At 38.4% G+C, this 13,230-nt stretch overlaps 1 protein-coding gene across 2 annotated transcripts in view; it reads left to right on the top strand.

Moving 5' to 3' along the window:
* The window catches only part of ETFA (electron transfer flavoprotein subunit alpha), a 116,588-nt gene that overhangs the window by 19,639 nt on the left and 83,719 nt on the right, over positions 1-13,230 (top strand). Inside the window, exons 2-5 of one of the 2 annotated variants that reach the window (XM_073212233.1) lie at positions 3,313-3,459; positions 5,660-5,741; positions 5,843-5,925; positions 8,518-8,617. In XM_073212233.1, the coding sequence (XP_073068334.1) occupies positions 3,313-3,459; positions 5,660-5,741; positions 5,843-5,925; positions 8,518-8,617 (412 nt within the window). The remainder of the gene's footprint in view (positions 1-3,312; positions 3,460-5,659; positions 5,742-5,842; positions 5,926-8,517; positions 8,618-13,230) is intronic. The other variant, XM_073212232.1, reaches the window with a different exon arrangement.

Below are 13,230 nucleotides of genomic sequence, written 5' to 3' on the forward strand. Positions count from 1 at the left end.
AGGCACCCGCTCACCAGTCCCGCCGCCCTGCCTCCCTAGCACCGGGGTCCCTGTCCCTTTAAGGCTTCCAAAAAGCACTTGCCAAAAAGAGAGAAAAAAAGGGGAAAATCGCGCGATTTCCTCCGTCCTCAGGTGCCGGTCTCAGGCACCTGCCCACCGGTCCCACAGGAAAAACGCGCGATATTCTTTGTCCTCAGGCGCCGGTCCCAGGCGCCCGCTCACCAGTCCCGCCGCCCTGCTTCCCTAGCACCGGGGGCCCGTCCCTTTAAGGCTTCCAAAAAGCACTCGCCAAAAAAAAACCGCTCCGGTTTCTTTCCACCCGCCGGGAGCCGGGGGGAGGGGCGCTCGGGTCCCGCCGGGCCGGGGCTTGTATCTTACCCCCTTCGCAAGGCGCTGGGTTCTTGCAGGTGTGGATGTGGTCTGGATGTTGTCCTGTGTCCTGTGGTCTCTATTTTAGGAAGATTTTTCTTTGTTATATTTTCATAGCTCTATGTGTTTTTGGGAGATTTCCACTGCTCTACTCACGCCGCTATCCTGGCTCCGCCTCCTCATTTTTTAATAGGTGTAAATTATAAATTAAGCCACGGAAGTGAGACGGAATAGTTTCAGACACTGCTGAGAGAAGAAGTAAGGTAGAGCTTGAGAGGTATCTTGGTCATTGCTGAGGGCAGAAGCCAGAATGCAAGTAGCTGAGGTGTGAATGGGAGGTTAGGATTCAGAGAGCTGGAGTGAGGTGGGGTAGTGGGAATTTTTTTTTTTTAATTGAGAGCCTCGGACATGTTCAAATGTTGATGAGAAGGAGCCCTGGAAAAGGGGGAGGCTAGAGATATTACCGAGAAGAGATTTCAGAAAGAAGTCTTTGGATTTGAGAGGATAGAATCTAGAGCCCAGATGAAGGGATCAGATCCGGGAGGAAGGACCTGCAGCAGATCTCTTGGTGCATCGTGAGGGGGTGGGGGCAGGAATATCTGTGCGGACATGGAAGGGGTATGGGTCCCCTCCGACGGCTCAGTTTTCATTGTGAATAGGAAGTGAAGCTGTCTTCTGTGAGTAGGGAGCAGATTGTTGGCAGTTTGAGAAGCACCAGAAGGGGATGTTTAGGTAGTTGCTCTGGAGAGTGAGAGTTTCAATAAGGATATCACAGTAACAATGCCAGGCAGTTTTGAGACCCATATAAAGTTAATGGCCAATAATTTATGCTTAATTATGCTAACTAAGAAATTAGTCTGCATTGATTAATTTTAATTTAAGCAGTGCTTTGAAGAGATTGAGATTACTTTCTGGGCAGTTACCATATTACATATTTCAGTAATTCTCTTTAAATGTTTAAGAATTTGGCTTCTTTTTACCCTGTAAAAAAGAGCTCCCTGAAGTATGCAATGGGTCATAAGATAATAAAACATTTGTTTAAAAACCTTTTCAGTAATGGACCTATACTTTTTGAATCTTTAATGGTATTCTATACCACCCTTCTGCTTAAAATGGGATTTTAGGATCATAGAATTTTTAGAGCTAGAAAAAAATCCTTTGATGTCATCTTTTTTCTTTCTTTTAGACCTGTGCAATTTAAAAAAAAAAGTGAATATTTGCTAAGTGAAGTCTTACAGGAACGTGACCCATATATATAAAACAGCTAAAAATGATGGTGCATTGATGTGAGCTGGGGAATTCAAAACCCAAGTTCTGAAGTCCTACTACCTGAACTTTTACCTGGCTCTGCTTCCTGCCTGTGCAGCTGCCAAGCTCCAGTGCCCTCATCTGTAAAGTCACGGTACTAATAGTGTATACACACACACACACACACACACGCGTGCGCGCGCATGCTTAGTATTAGGGCTCTGTAACTGTTAGTTTGTTTAATTTGGTTAAAGCAAAGCTAGGGGCCATTTTGTCAGCTCTGTCTGCCTGGTTCCCACTTTATCATTTGTGGTGGTCCTGAGGTGCTTCCCTGGAACCCTTAGCCTTCTGTGGAGTGTGTAGTTTGAAACCTGATTTAATTTGTGTCCCTCATTTGCAGATGAAGAAACTGGGCTTTAGACTGAGAAATAACATTTTAAAAGTCACAATTTCTTCTGCACTATGCTATGCACAGCTATTATTGTTGAATTAAGCCACACAACCATGTTTAGATGCTGCAACTTCTCTTTAAGTGGTATCTGAGAAATAGAAGATAGAACATTGAGTTAGAAGAAAGATTAGTATTAAGAACTATAAAGGAGTCAATTGATTAAGTAATATAGTATGCTTTTATGATGTATATAGTGCTTAGTAAAGATGGATCAGGTTAAATGGAATGAGCAGGTTCTTGCATAAATTCTTCCATTGCTGTTTAGTCTTATCTAATTTTGAACAGTCTTTCAAAAAGAGTATACAGTATCCTCCTGGAAGTTCTAAAAAGCTTGACAATTCCTTAGGAGAACTACCTAATTTATCTTATGATAGAACTGTAATTTACAGCATATATAGGCCTTCTACCACCAAATCTTGGATTTCTTCTTCAAATGGTGATGAAAATCTCACAATTTTTATGGTAAATGATGTGTGAAACATAAAAGTATAGTCGCTGATATATTCTTATTGGTAATAAATAGTTTGTTACTGTCGATTCTTGTGAAATGTGATTTAAATCATAAGCTATGCCATTGGGTCCTAATTACAAAGTAGTTAAATGTGTTCTAAGGATTTTAAATTTAGATATATTTAGTGGTTTCTCATTGAACATGGATTTGTGGGAAAGTTGTTTTGAAATAATTGAAAATTTTTTCTAACAGTAGGACATTAATTTGCATTTTCTGTGTTCATTATGCAAGGATATTCATAATAGAGTGGTAGACACAAAAGCCCAATTTTTGCCATTGAGCCAGTACAGTTGACCTTTGAACAGTGCTGGGTTTAGGGGCACCAAACCCCACACACAGTCAAAAATCCAGTAAAACTTTTGATTCCCAAATAACTTAGCTACTAATAGTCTGCTGTAGACTGGAACCCTTACTGATAACATAAAGAGCCAATCAACACATATTTTACATATTTATTATTTACTATATTCTTATAATAAAATAGTCTAGATAGTGAAAAGAAAATATTTTTTCAAATTGTCACAAATTTTCAATATATCTATTGAAAAAAGTCTGCCTGTACATGGACCCACACAATTCAAACTTATATTTTTCAAGGGTCAATGTATTTTATAAATATATTTAAAGAACTGAATATTGTGTACAGTTTTCTTTAAAACATACATGCTTAACAATAGAGTAAAAAAGTCTATTTGTATTACAACATTCTTTTCCATTTTTTTCCTCTTGTTAGGCCTCATTGCTACGATTTCAGAGTACTCTGGTAATAGCTGAACATGCAAATGATACCCTAGCCCCCATTACTTTAAATGCCATCACTGCAGCCAAACGTGTTGGAGGTGAAGTATCCTGCTTAGTAGCTGGAACCAGATGTGACAAGGTGAGAAATTTTTAAGGTCAACATAGCAAATATAATCTCCATCAAGAGACAGGGAAAGATGGCGACAGAAAATTATGCTGAGAACTGTAACCCAAACTGGTTTCTAATCCTCATTAAATGGCCAGTGTCACAACTATTACTGTGTGTGAAAAAAGACCTAAAAGGTTTGCTCACTAAAAGCATTTTATCTTTTGAAACTTGATTTAGTTTCACTGGCACCATCATGTGCCATCAGGTACCAAGTAGAATGATAATATTTGAGTCCTCTTAGAGGTTAATAACTGATCTCTTCTGTGTTGATGAATACACTTGCTAATTGCTTTTAATTCCTGAAAGTGGCAAATCTGGATAAAATATCATAGGTGTTAATTTTTAATTACTATAGGAATTCAAATATAAGTACTATGCTTTTCAAACTATAGCTGGTATTAAAAGGTATTCTTTGTTTTTGTTGTTGAAATAAAATGATGAGCGCTTTGTAAACTAACCCTCCTGGAAAACTACTGTAGTTTGGTCTGGAGGGTCTGTACCACTGGGCTGCAGGGTAGTTGAAATTATGCTTCAAATAAGCCTTTCTAGCTGGAGTCACCAATTCCCTCTCACATCATAAAGTAGCTGAGTATGTTGCTGAGGACTTGGACCTTAGAGGAAGAAATCTGGAGAGAACATGTTTCTTTTAGAGAATTTTGTTTTTCATTAAATGGCATTGATGGAGAACATGTGACATAGTGTAGTTTCTCGATGCTAGTGTCACTTCTGTCTAATTTCTTACGTAAAATTGGTTTCTTAAAGGAATTCTAGCAGATTTGGGGTTAATTTATGTGGACTTCTTTACTTAATCCTACTAGCAACTACTGAATCTTACATAGTTGATATTAACTATAACATATGATAATATAGCTAAGCTATCTCTTTTGGTCATCCTGATTTTTATAAGCTCAGGGTATGATTGTGTTTTTGCTGTGATTTTAAATAATTATTCTAGTATTACTTTAAAAATATTGAAATGCTATTTTATTTACACTATTTTGAGAAAAATCAAAGCAGAAATCTTCTTTCAGTTATAATCCTATTATGTCACTTGCCAATCTTCAAGAAAAACAACCCGTATCTGTAGAAAGAGGCTCATTAATAGTGTAGGCAATTACAATTTTATACTGTTTTCTGTAGCTGTTTATCGTAAGCAGCAAGTGATTTTTCTCTGTAGTGCCAGAAGTTATTGCACAAAATTAAAAAGATGGTTTTGATAGTATAAGATAGTCTGCCAGTTAATACTTGGTTCAGCAGAGGCACTTTTGCACTGTATCCTTTCTTCAGTGAATATTGTTGCAATGTTGCCATCCCAGTTGAGGGGGCCAGAGGCACAGCCTTTTATGCCTCCTCATCAGTGAATCAGCAGGGATGTAAACAAGAAGACAGAAGATCCTGATATGATGCCATGTATCTGCTAAAGCAGAAATCAGCCATGCTGTAATTGAAGAGATTTAAAGAGGAGAATTCTAATTACCTTCTGTGTACAGGAAATCTGAGTGGTCAAAAGCTTTCCCAGAACCTTATCCTGATTCCAAACAGGAAAAATTAGGAATTAAATAGAAAGTATTTTGCTTCATCATAGATACATATACATAGATGGGCAGGAATTTAGTGGTTGACAATGGATTGATACTCAGATTTTCTCTATTGCTCAGATTCACTAATTATATAACAGCAGAAATTATTATTGCCAGATAAAAAATGCAGTACCCATAAACCAGTGTGGTTGGTTCTTGTTCTTAACCTCTAGGGAATCCTAAGTCTGAAGTGTATTTATTGGCTATGTTAATGTGAGACAGAACACACCTAAGCATTTGCACATTATTGCCTCATTTTCACCATTTCTAAACTGATGAACTTACACTTGCATTGAGCTAAAGGTAAAGAGCAGTTTACACCTAAATTTGAATAGGGAGCTGTGTGGATTTTAGTTTATCAATTAGCACTTTTTCAGGCAGGAATTTTTGTTTAAGGTCAGTTGGTAATAAGATCAATTGGTGGAAGATCTTCTTCATTAATGAATATTTTTCATCCTTAAATAGCCCTTTTTACTAATAAGAGCAGTTTTTACGGCTGACCATCACGGTTTTATGCCTTGTTGATATTTGTAGTAGTGGCTCTGTTTGTATCTTTGTGTTAGATAATTAAAAACTCTTTTAAACCATAGGTGGCACAAGATATCTGCAAAGTAGCAGGTGTAGCAAAAGTTCTGGTGGCTCAGCATGATGCGTACAAAGGCCTCCTTGCAGGTGAGGACTTCCAGTGGGAAAAATCCAATGTCTAAATTATGTTTGAATATATAAATATGAAATACTATGAAGTATGTTTATCAAATGTCTTTAATTCTCAGAGGAACTGACACCATTGATTTTGGCAACTCAAAAGCAGTTCAGTTACACACATATCTGTGCCGGAGCATCTGCCTTTGGAAAGGTGAGAAGACTAAGAATGTGTAACCTGATGTCCGTACTTCGAAGGGTTAGGGTTGATTGTGCCATGCTGAAAATCTACAACATGCTTTGTTTAGATGGGTAATCCTGACTTACTGAATTAATGTGGTAGTTCTGCTAAAATTTATCTTTCAAGATTTTAATTTCTGTTCAAACACCATTTCCAGGTTTTCAAATTTTGTCTTAGAGATAATGCTATTCTTTCAAGATTTTATAAAAAATTTTTAGATTGCCAATTACAGATTTTCAAATTTTGTCATGGAGAAAACTAGGCTACTTTTTTTGCCTGTGCCTTAACTTTTTAATTTTTTTTGTTATTTTTATTTTGGTATCATTAATCTACAATTACATGAAGAACATTATGTTTACTAGGCTCCCCCTTCACCAAGTCCCCCCCACATACCCCTTCACAGTCACTGTCCATCCGCGTAGTAAGATGCTATAAAATCACTACTTGTCTTCTCTGTGTTGCACAGCCCTCCCTGTGCCCCCCCACACTATACATGCTAATCGTAATGCCCCCTTTCTTTTTCCCCTGCCCTTATCCCTCCCTTCCCTCCCATCCTCCCCAGTCCCTTTCCCTTTGGTAACTGTTAGTCCATTCTTGGGTTCTGTGATTCTGCTGCTGTTTTGTTCCTTCAGTTTTCCTTTGTTCTTATACTCCACATATGAGTGAAATCATTTGGTACTTGTCATTCTCCGCCTGGTTTATTTCACTGAGCATAATACCCTCTAGCTCCATCCATGTTGTTGCGAATGGTAGGATCTGTTTTCTTCTTGTGGCTGAGTAATATTCCATTGTGTATATGTGCCACATCTTCTTTATCCATTCATCTACTGATGGACACTTAGGTTGTTTCCATATCTTGGCTATTGTAAATAGTGCAGCGATAAACATAGGGATACATCTGTCTTTTTCAAACTGGAGTGCTGCATTCTTAGGGTAAATTCCTGAAAGTGGAATTCCTGGGTCAATTGGTATTTCTATTTTGAGCTTTTTGAGGAACCTCCATTCTGCTTTCCACAATGGTTGAACTAATTTACATTCCCACCAGCAGTGTAGGAGGGTTCCCCTTTCTCCACAACCTCACCAACATTTGTTGCTGTTTGTCTTTTGGATGGTGGCGATCCTTACTGGTGTGAGGTGATATCTCATTGTGGTTTTAATTTGCATTTCTCTGATGATTAGCGATGTGGAGCATCTTTTCATTTGCCTGTTGGCCATCTGAATTTCTTCTTTAGAGAACTGTCTATTTAGCTCCTTTGCCCATTTTTTAATTGGATTATTTGCTTTTTGTTTGTTGAGGTGTGTGAGCTCTTTATATATTTTGGATGTCAACCCTTTATTGAATCTGTCACTTAGGTCTGGGCTAGTTAGCTGCCCTCGGGGAGAAGCCTCTGTGTTAAGCTATGTAGTAGTTGTAGGCGGGGCTGCCTACCGGCTCGTCTGCAGCAATGGCGTGGACAGCAGGTTTGTGCACAGATACCGGTGGGGAGGAAGGAGCGGTAAGCTGCTTATCGCAGTGGGGGACCTGGGTGGTGTGTTGCCAACCAGGGGGATGGAGCGCCTGAAGCTCCTGAAAGTTCCCGATCTGCTGAGCTGAGTGTGCTGGGCCAATTTTGTCCACCTGTTCCTTCTCCTAAACCTTTGCCCCTTTAGGCAGCCTTCTGACTCTTGGGAAGTCTTTCAAAGAGCCTGCTTTTCTTTTGTTTCAGGGCAGCACATTGTAGAAACCTGTCTGCAGTCTTAGTCTCTGACTTTGGTTTTCAGCCCCTCTGAAACCTACCATGCAATGTGGGTCTGTGCTCCCGGGGTCGATTTCTAGGGCTGGTGTTTAGCAGTCCTGTTCTTCCACCCCCTCTCTGCTCGGATTCTCTTCCTCCCGCGGGGGAGTGCTCGGTTCCCACCCGGTCATGGTTTTTCACGTTCCTCTTTTCTGTGAGATGTTGACTTCTCCCAGATATAGACAGGCTGGTGTACTCTATCTTCTGGTCACTCTTTTAGGAATAGTTGTACTTGCTGTATTTTCAAAATCTATGTGGTTTTGGGAGGAGATTTCTGCCACACTTCTCATGCTGCCATCTTTTTTCTCCCTCAGTTTGATCTTTTTTAATGCATTATCAGTTTTTAAAAGGTAAAAATGTCTGCTTTGAATTTTTTTATATATATAAATATAAAAACATGTAATATTTTTTAGTATTTGAGAACTTTACTATTCTAAATATTTTTCTATCTTATCTAAATTCAGCAATTCATAATGGCCACATTTTGTAAGTCATGTTCATTTGAGCTAGTATCTTGTAATTTAACATATTGAATTAAGGTGGTTTATTACCACCTCATTAAAGCTCATAAAACTCTTAATTTAGTTAGGGTAACATAGACTCCTACTTGATCCCAAAGAGTATCCAAAAAGCTGTGTTTCCAGTTACAGTATGTCTAAAAATGCATGTGAAATATAAAATATTTGTATTAAAATTTTACAGAATATGCCTTTAAAGAATATTGTTGCTGATCCTTTATAGTCATTTATCAGCCTGTATGTGTGTAACTCACTGCTTATTTTACCTTTAGAACCTTTTGCCCAGAATTGCAGCCAAACTTGATGTTGCCCCAATCTCTGATATCATTGCAATCAAGTCACCGGACACATTTGTGAGAACTATTTATGCAGGTGAGTACCCAAGGAAAATAACTAATCAACATGCTAAATTTTTGTAACTTTAGAAGCAGAAATTAAAGATCAGATATTCAAGTCATATACATTTTAAATGGACCATCTTAGAGGTTTCTGAGAAAAATCTCAGTGTTAGACTTGCTGCTAGCCCATGACGTGACCTGACATTCTGATAGATGCACAGCACACTTCTTTCTTGCCTGGTCATCAGGTTTATGGAGGAGATTTTTCCAGTGATCAATTAAAATTAGATTAACATTCAATATATTTTGTATGTGGCATCTGGAAAAGAAAAAAACTTTTCTATTTAAAAAAAAAATATTATTCTCAGTCTTTGCTGCTTGTACTCAGTTTTCCTCTGCATTAGGAAATCCATTTTACTATCGCTTTCATTGATTGATCTGCTGGTCTCTAGGGGGCTGGAGAAAATGAACTCTTTGTTCTTTCTGATTGAAGTTGTATGTTTCAATATAAATGGCCAAATCTCAAATCAGATCTTTCATCTTTGATAGTGTTAAGGGGAAATATTTGGTCAAGTTTAGGTCACTCTTAATGTGATTGCTAATCCATAAGAAATGTCTCCAATCCTTTTAAAGTCTTGGTGCAGTATACTTGTTGTTAATGCCCTGTCATGTTTTCACTTATTTTCCCTCCTTCAGAATGCATGGTGGCTCAGTTCTTACAAAATTGTTGCTACTCACATTGTTGAATTACTGATTATGTGTTGTTTTTAGAGAAGGAAGCTTTTGTTTATGTTCCTTTTAGGAAGTGAGTACCTTAGTGTGGCTGCTGTTTCCGTTTCTTACATCCAGGCAGGTCAGCACTTACCCTATTTTTTTTCCTGGTTCCTGTCTGCTTTTCTTTTAAAATTTATTAAGGTATCATTGATATGCAATCTTATGAAGGTTTCACATGAGCAACATTGTGGTTACTACATTCACTCATATTATCAAGTCCCCTCCAACACCCTACAGCAGTCACTGTCCATCAGTATAGTAAGATACCACAGAGTTACTACTTGTCTTCTCTGTGCTACACTGCCTTTCCCATGACCACCACACACCACATGTTCCAATCATAATGCCCCTCAATCCCCTTCTCCCTCCCTCCCTACCTATCCACCCTCCCCCACCTCCCCCCTTTGGTAACTGCTAGTCCCTTCTTGAAGTCTGTGAGTCTGCTGCTGTTTTGTGCTGTTTTGCTTTGTTGTTACACTCCACAGATGACTGAAATCATTTGGTACTTGTCTTTCTCCACCTGGCTGATTTCACTGAGCATAATACCCTCTAGCTCCATCCATGTTGTTGCAAATGGTAGGATTTGTTTTCTTCTTATGGCTGAATAATATTCCACTGTGTATATGTACCACATCTTCTTTGTCCATTCATCTACTGATGGACACTTAGGTTGCTTCCATATTTTGGCTATTGTAAATAGTGCTGCAATAAATATAGAGGTGCATATGTCTTTTTGAATCTGGGATCTTGTTTTGTTTGGGTAAATTCCTAGGAGTGGAATTCCTGGGTTTTAGTTTTTGAGGAACCTCAGTATTGCTTTCCACAACAGTTAAACTAATTTACATTCCCACCAACAGTGTAGAAGGGTATCCCTTTCTCCACATCCTCACCAGCATTTGTTGTTCTTTGTCTTTTGGATTTTGGCTATCCTAATTGGTGTGAGGTGGTATCTCATTGTGGTTTTAGTTTGCATTTCCCTGGTAATTAGCAATATGGAGCATCCTTTCATATGCATGTTGGCCATCTAAATTTCTTTGGAGAAGTGTCTGTTCATATCCTCTGCCCACCTTTTTTTTATTATTAAGATATCATTGATATGCAATCTTATGCTCAGGTTTCACATGAGCAACATTGTGGTTACTACATTCACCCATATTATCAAGTCCCCCCCCCCACACCCCATTGTGTTCACTATCCATCAGCATAGTAAGATGCTAGAGTCACTACTTGTCTTCTTTGTGATATACTGCCTTCTCCGTGTCCCCCCATATTATGTGTGCTAATCATAATACTCCTTAATCATAATCCCCTTCTCCCTCCCTTCCCACCCATCCTCCCCAGTCCCTTTTCCCTTTGGTAACTGTTAGTCCATTATTGGGTTCTGTGAGTCTGCTGCTGTTTTCCTCTTTCAGTTTTGTTTTGTTGTTACACTCCATAGATGAGTGAAATCATTTGGTACCTGTCTTTCTCCACCTGCCTTTTTCACTGAGCATAATACCCTCTAGCTCCATCCATGTTGTTGCAAATGGTAGGATTTATTTTCTTCTTATGACTGAGTAATATTCCATTGTGTATATGTACCACATCTTCCTTATCTATTCGTCTACTGAAGGACACTTAGGTTGCTTCCATTTCTTGGCTATTGTAATAGTGCTGTGATAAACATAGGGGTGCATATGTCTTTTTCAAACTGGGCTGTTGCATTCTTAGGGTAAATTCTTAGGAGTGGAATTCCTGGGTCAAATGGTATTTCTATTTTGAGTTATTTGAGGAACCTCCATACTGCTTTCCACAATGGCTGAACTAGTTTACATTCCCACCAACAGTGTAGTAGGGTTCCCCTATCTCCACATCCTCACCAGCATTTGTTGTTGCTTGTCTTTTGAATGCTCCACCCACTTTTTGATTGGGTTATTTGCTTTTTGGGTGTTGAGGCATGTGAGTTTTTTATGTATTTTGGATGTTAACCCCTTTTCAGATATGTCATTTATGAATATATTCTCCCATACCGTAGGGTGCTTTTTGTTCTACTGATGCTGTCCTTTGCCTTACAGAAGCTTTTTAGTTTGATGTAGTCCCGTTTGTTCATTTCTCCTTTTGTTTCCCTTGCCCAAGGAGATGTGTTCAGAAAAAAGTTGCTCATGTTTATAGTCAAGAGATTTTTTTGCCTGTGTTTTCTTCTTAGAGTTTTATGATTTCATGATTTACATTCAGGTCTTTGATCCATTTCGAGTTTACTTTTGTGTATGGGGTTAGACAGTGATTCAGTGTCATTCTCTTGCATGTAGTTGTCCAGTTTTGCCAACACCAGTTGTTGAAGAGGCTGCCATTTCCCCATTGTATGTCCACAGCTCCTTTATCATATATTAATTGACTGTATATGCTTGGGTTTATATATGGGCTCTCTGTTTTGTTCCTTTGATCTATGGGTCTGTTCTTGTGCCAGTACCAAGTTGTCTTGATTACTATGGCTTTGTAGTAGAGCTCAAAGTTGGGAAGCATAATCCCCCCTGCTTTATTCATCCTTCTAAGGGTTGCTTTGGCTATTTGGGGTCTTCTGTGGTTCCATATGAATTTTAGAATGATTTGTTCTAGTTCATTGAAGAATGCTGTTGGTGTTTTAATAGGGATTGCATTGAATCTGTAGGTTGCTTTAGGCAGGATGGCCTTTTTGACAATATTAATTCTTCCTATCCATAAGGATGGGATGAATTTGCATTTTTTGTTGTCTTCTTTAATTTCTCTCATGAGTGTATTATAGTTTTTAGGGTAGAGGTCTTTTACCTCCTTGGTTATATTTATTTCTTAGTATTGTATTCTTTCTGATGCAATGTAAATGGAATTGTTTTCCTGATTTCTCTTTCAGCTAGCTCATCATTAGTGTATAGGAATGCAACAGATTTCTGTGTATTAATTTTTGTATCCTGTAACTTTGCTGAATTCAGTTATTCTAGTAGTTTTGGGGTAGATTCTTCAGGGTTTTTTATGTGCAGTATCATGTCATATACAAACAGGGACAGTTTAACTACTTCCTTGCCAGTCTGGTTGCCTTTTATTTCTTGTGTTGTCTAACTGCCATAGCTAGGATCTCCAGTACTGTGTTGAGTAAAAGTGGGGAGAGTGGGCATCCTCGTATTGTTCACGATTTTAAAGGAAAGGCTTTCTGGTTCTTGCTGTTAAGTGTGGTGTTGGCTGTGGGTTTGTCATATGTGGCCTTTATTATGTTGAGGTACTTGCCCTCTATACCCATTTTGTTGAGTTTCTATTATGAATGGATGTTGAATTTTGTCAAATGCTTTTTCAACATCTATGGAGATGATCATGTGGTTTTTGTCGTTCTTTTTATTGATGTGGTGGATGATGTTGATGGATTTTCAAATATTGTACCATCCTTGCATCCCTGGAATAAATCCCCCTTGCTCATGATAATCTTTTTGAATTTGGTTTGCTAATATTTTGTTGAGTATTTTTGCATCTATGTTCATCAGGAATATTGGTCTGTAACTTTGTTTTTTTGGGGGTGTCTATGCCTGGTTTTGGTATTAGAGTGATGCTGGCCTCATACAACGAGTATGGACGTATTCTCTCCTCTTCCACTTTTTGGAAAACTTTAAGGAGGATAGGTATTAGGTCTTCACTAAATGTTTGATAAAATTCAGCAGTGAGACCATCTGGACCCAGGTTTTTGTTTTAAAGTATTTTTTTGATTACCAGTTCAATTTCAGTGCTGGTCATTTGTTCAGATTTTCTGTTTCTTTCTGGGTCAGTCTTGGAAGGTTGTATTTTTCTAGAAAGTTGTCCATTTCTTCTTGATTATCGTTATTTCTTAGCATTTAATTTTTCATTAACACTCTAATAATTCTTTGTGTTTCA

The sequence above is a fragment of the Manis javanica genome, chromosome 8, assembly GCF_040802235.1.
Source record: "Manis javanica isolate MJ-LG chromosome 8, MJ_LKY, whole genome shotgun sequence".
Taxonomy (NCBI): Eukaryota; Metazoa; Chordata; class Mammalia; order Pholidota; family Manidae; genus Manis; species Manis javanica.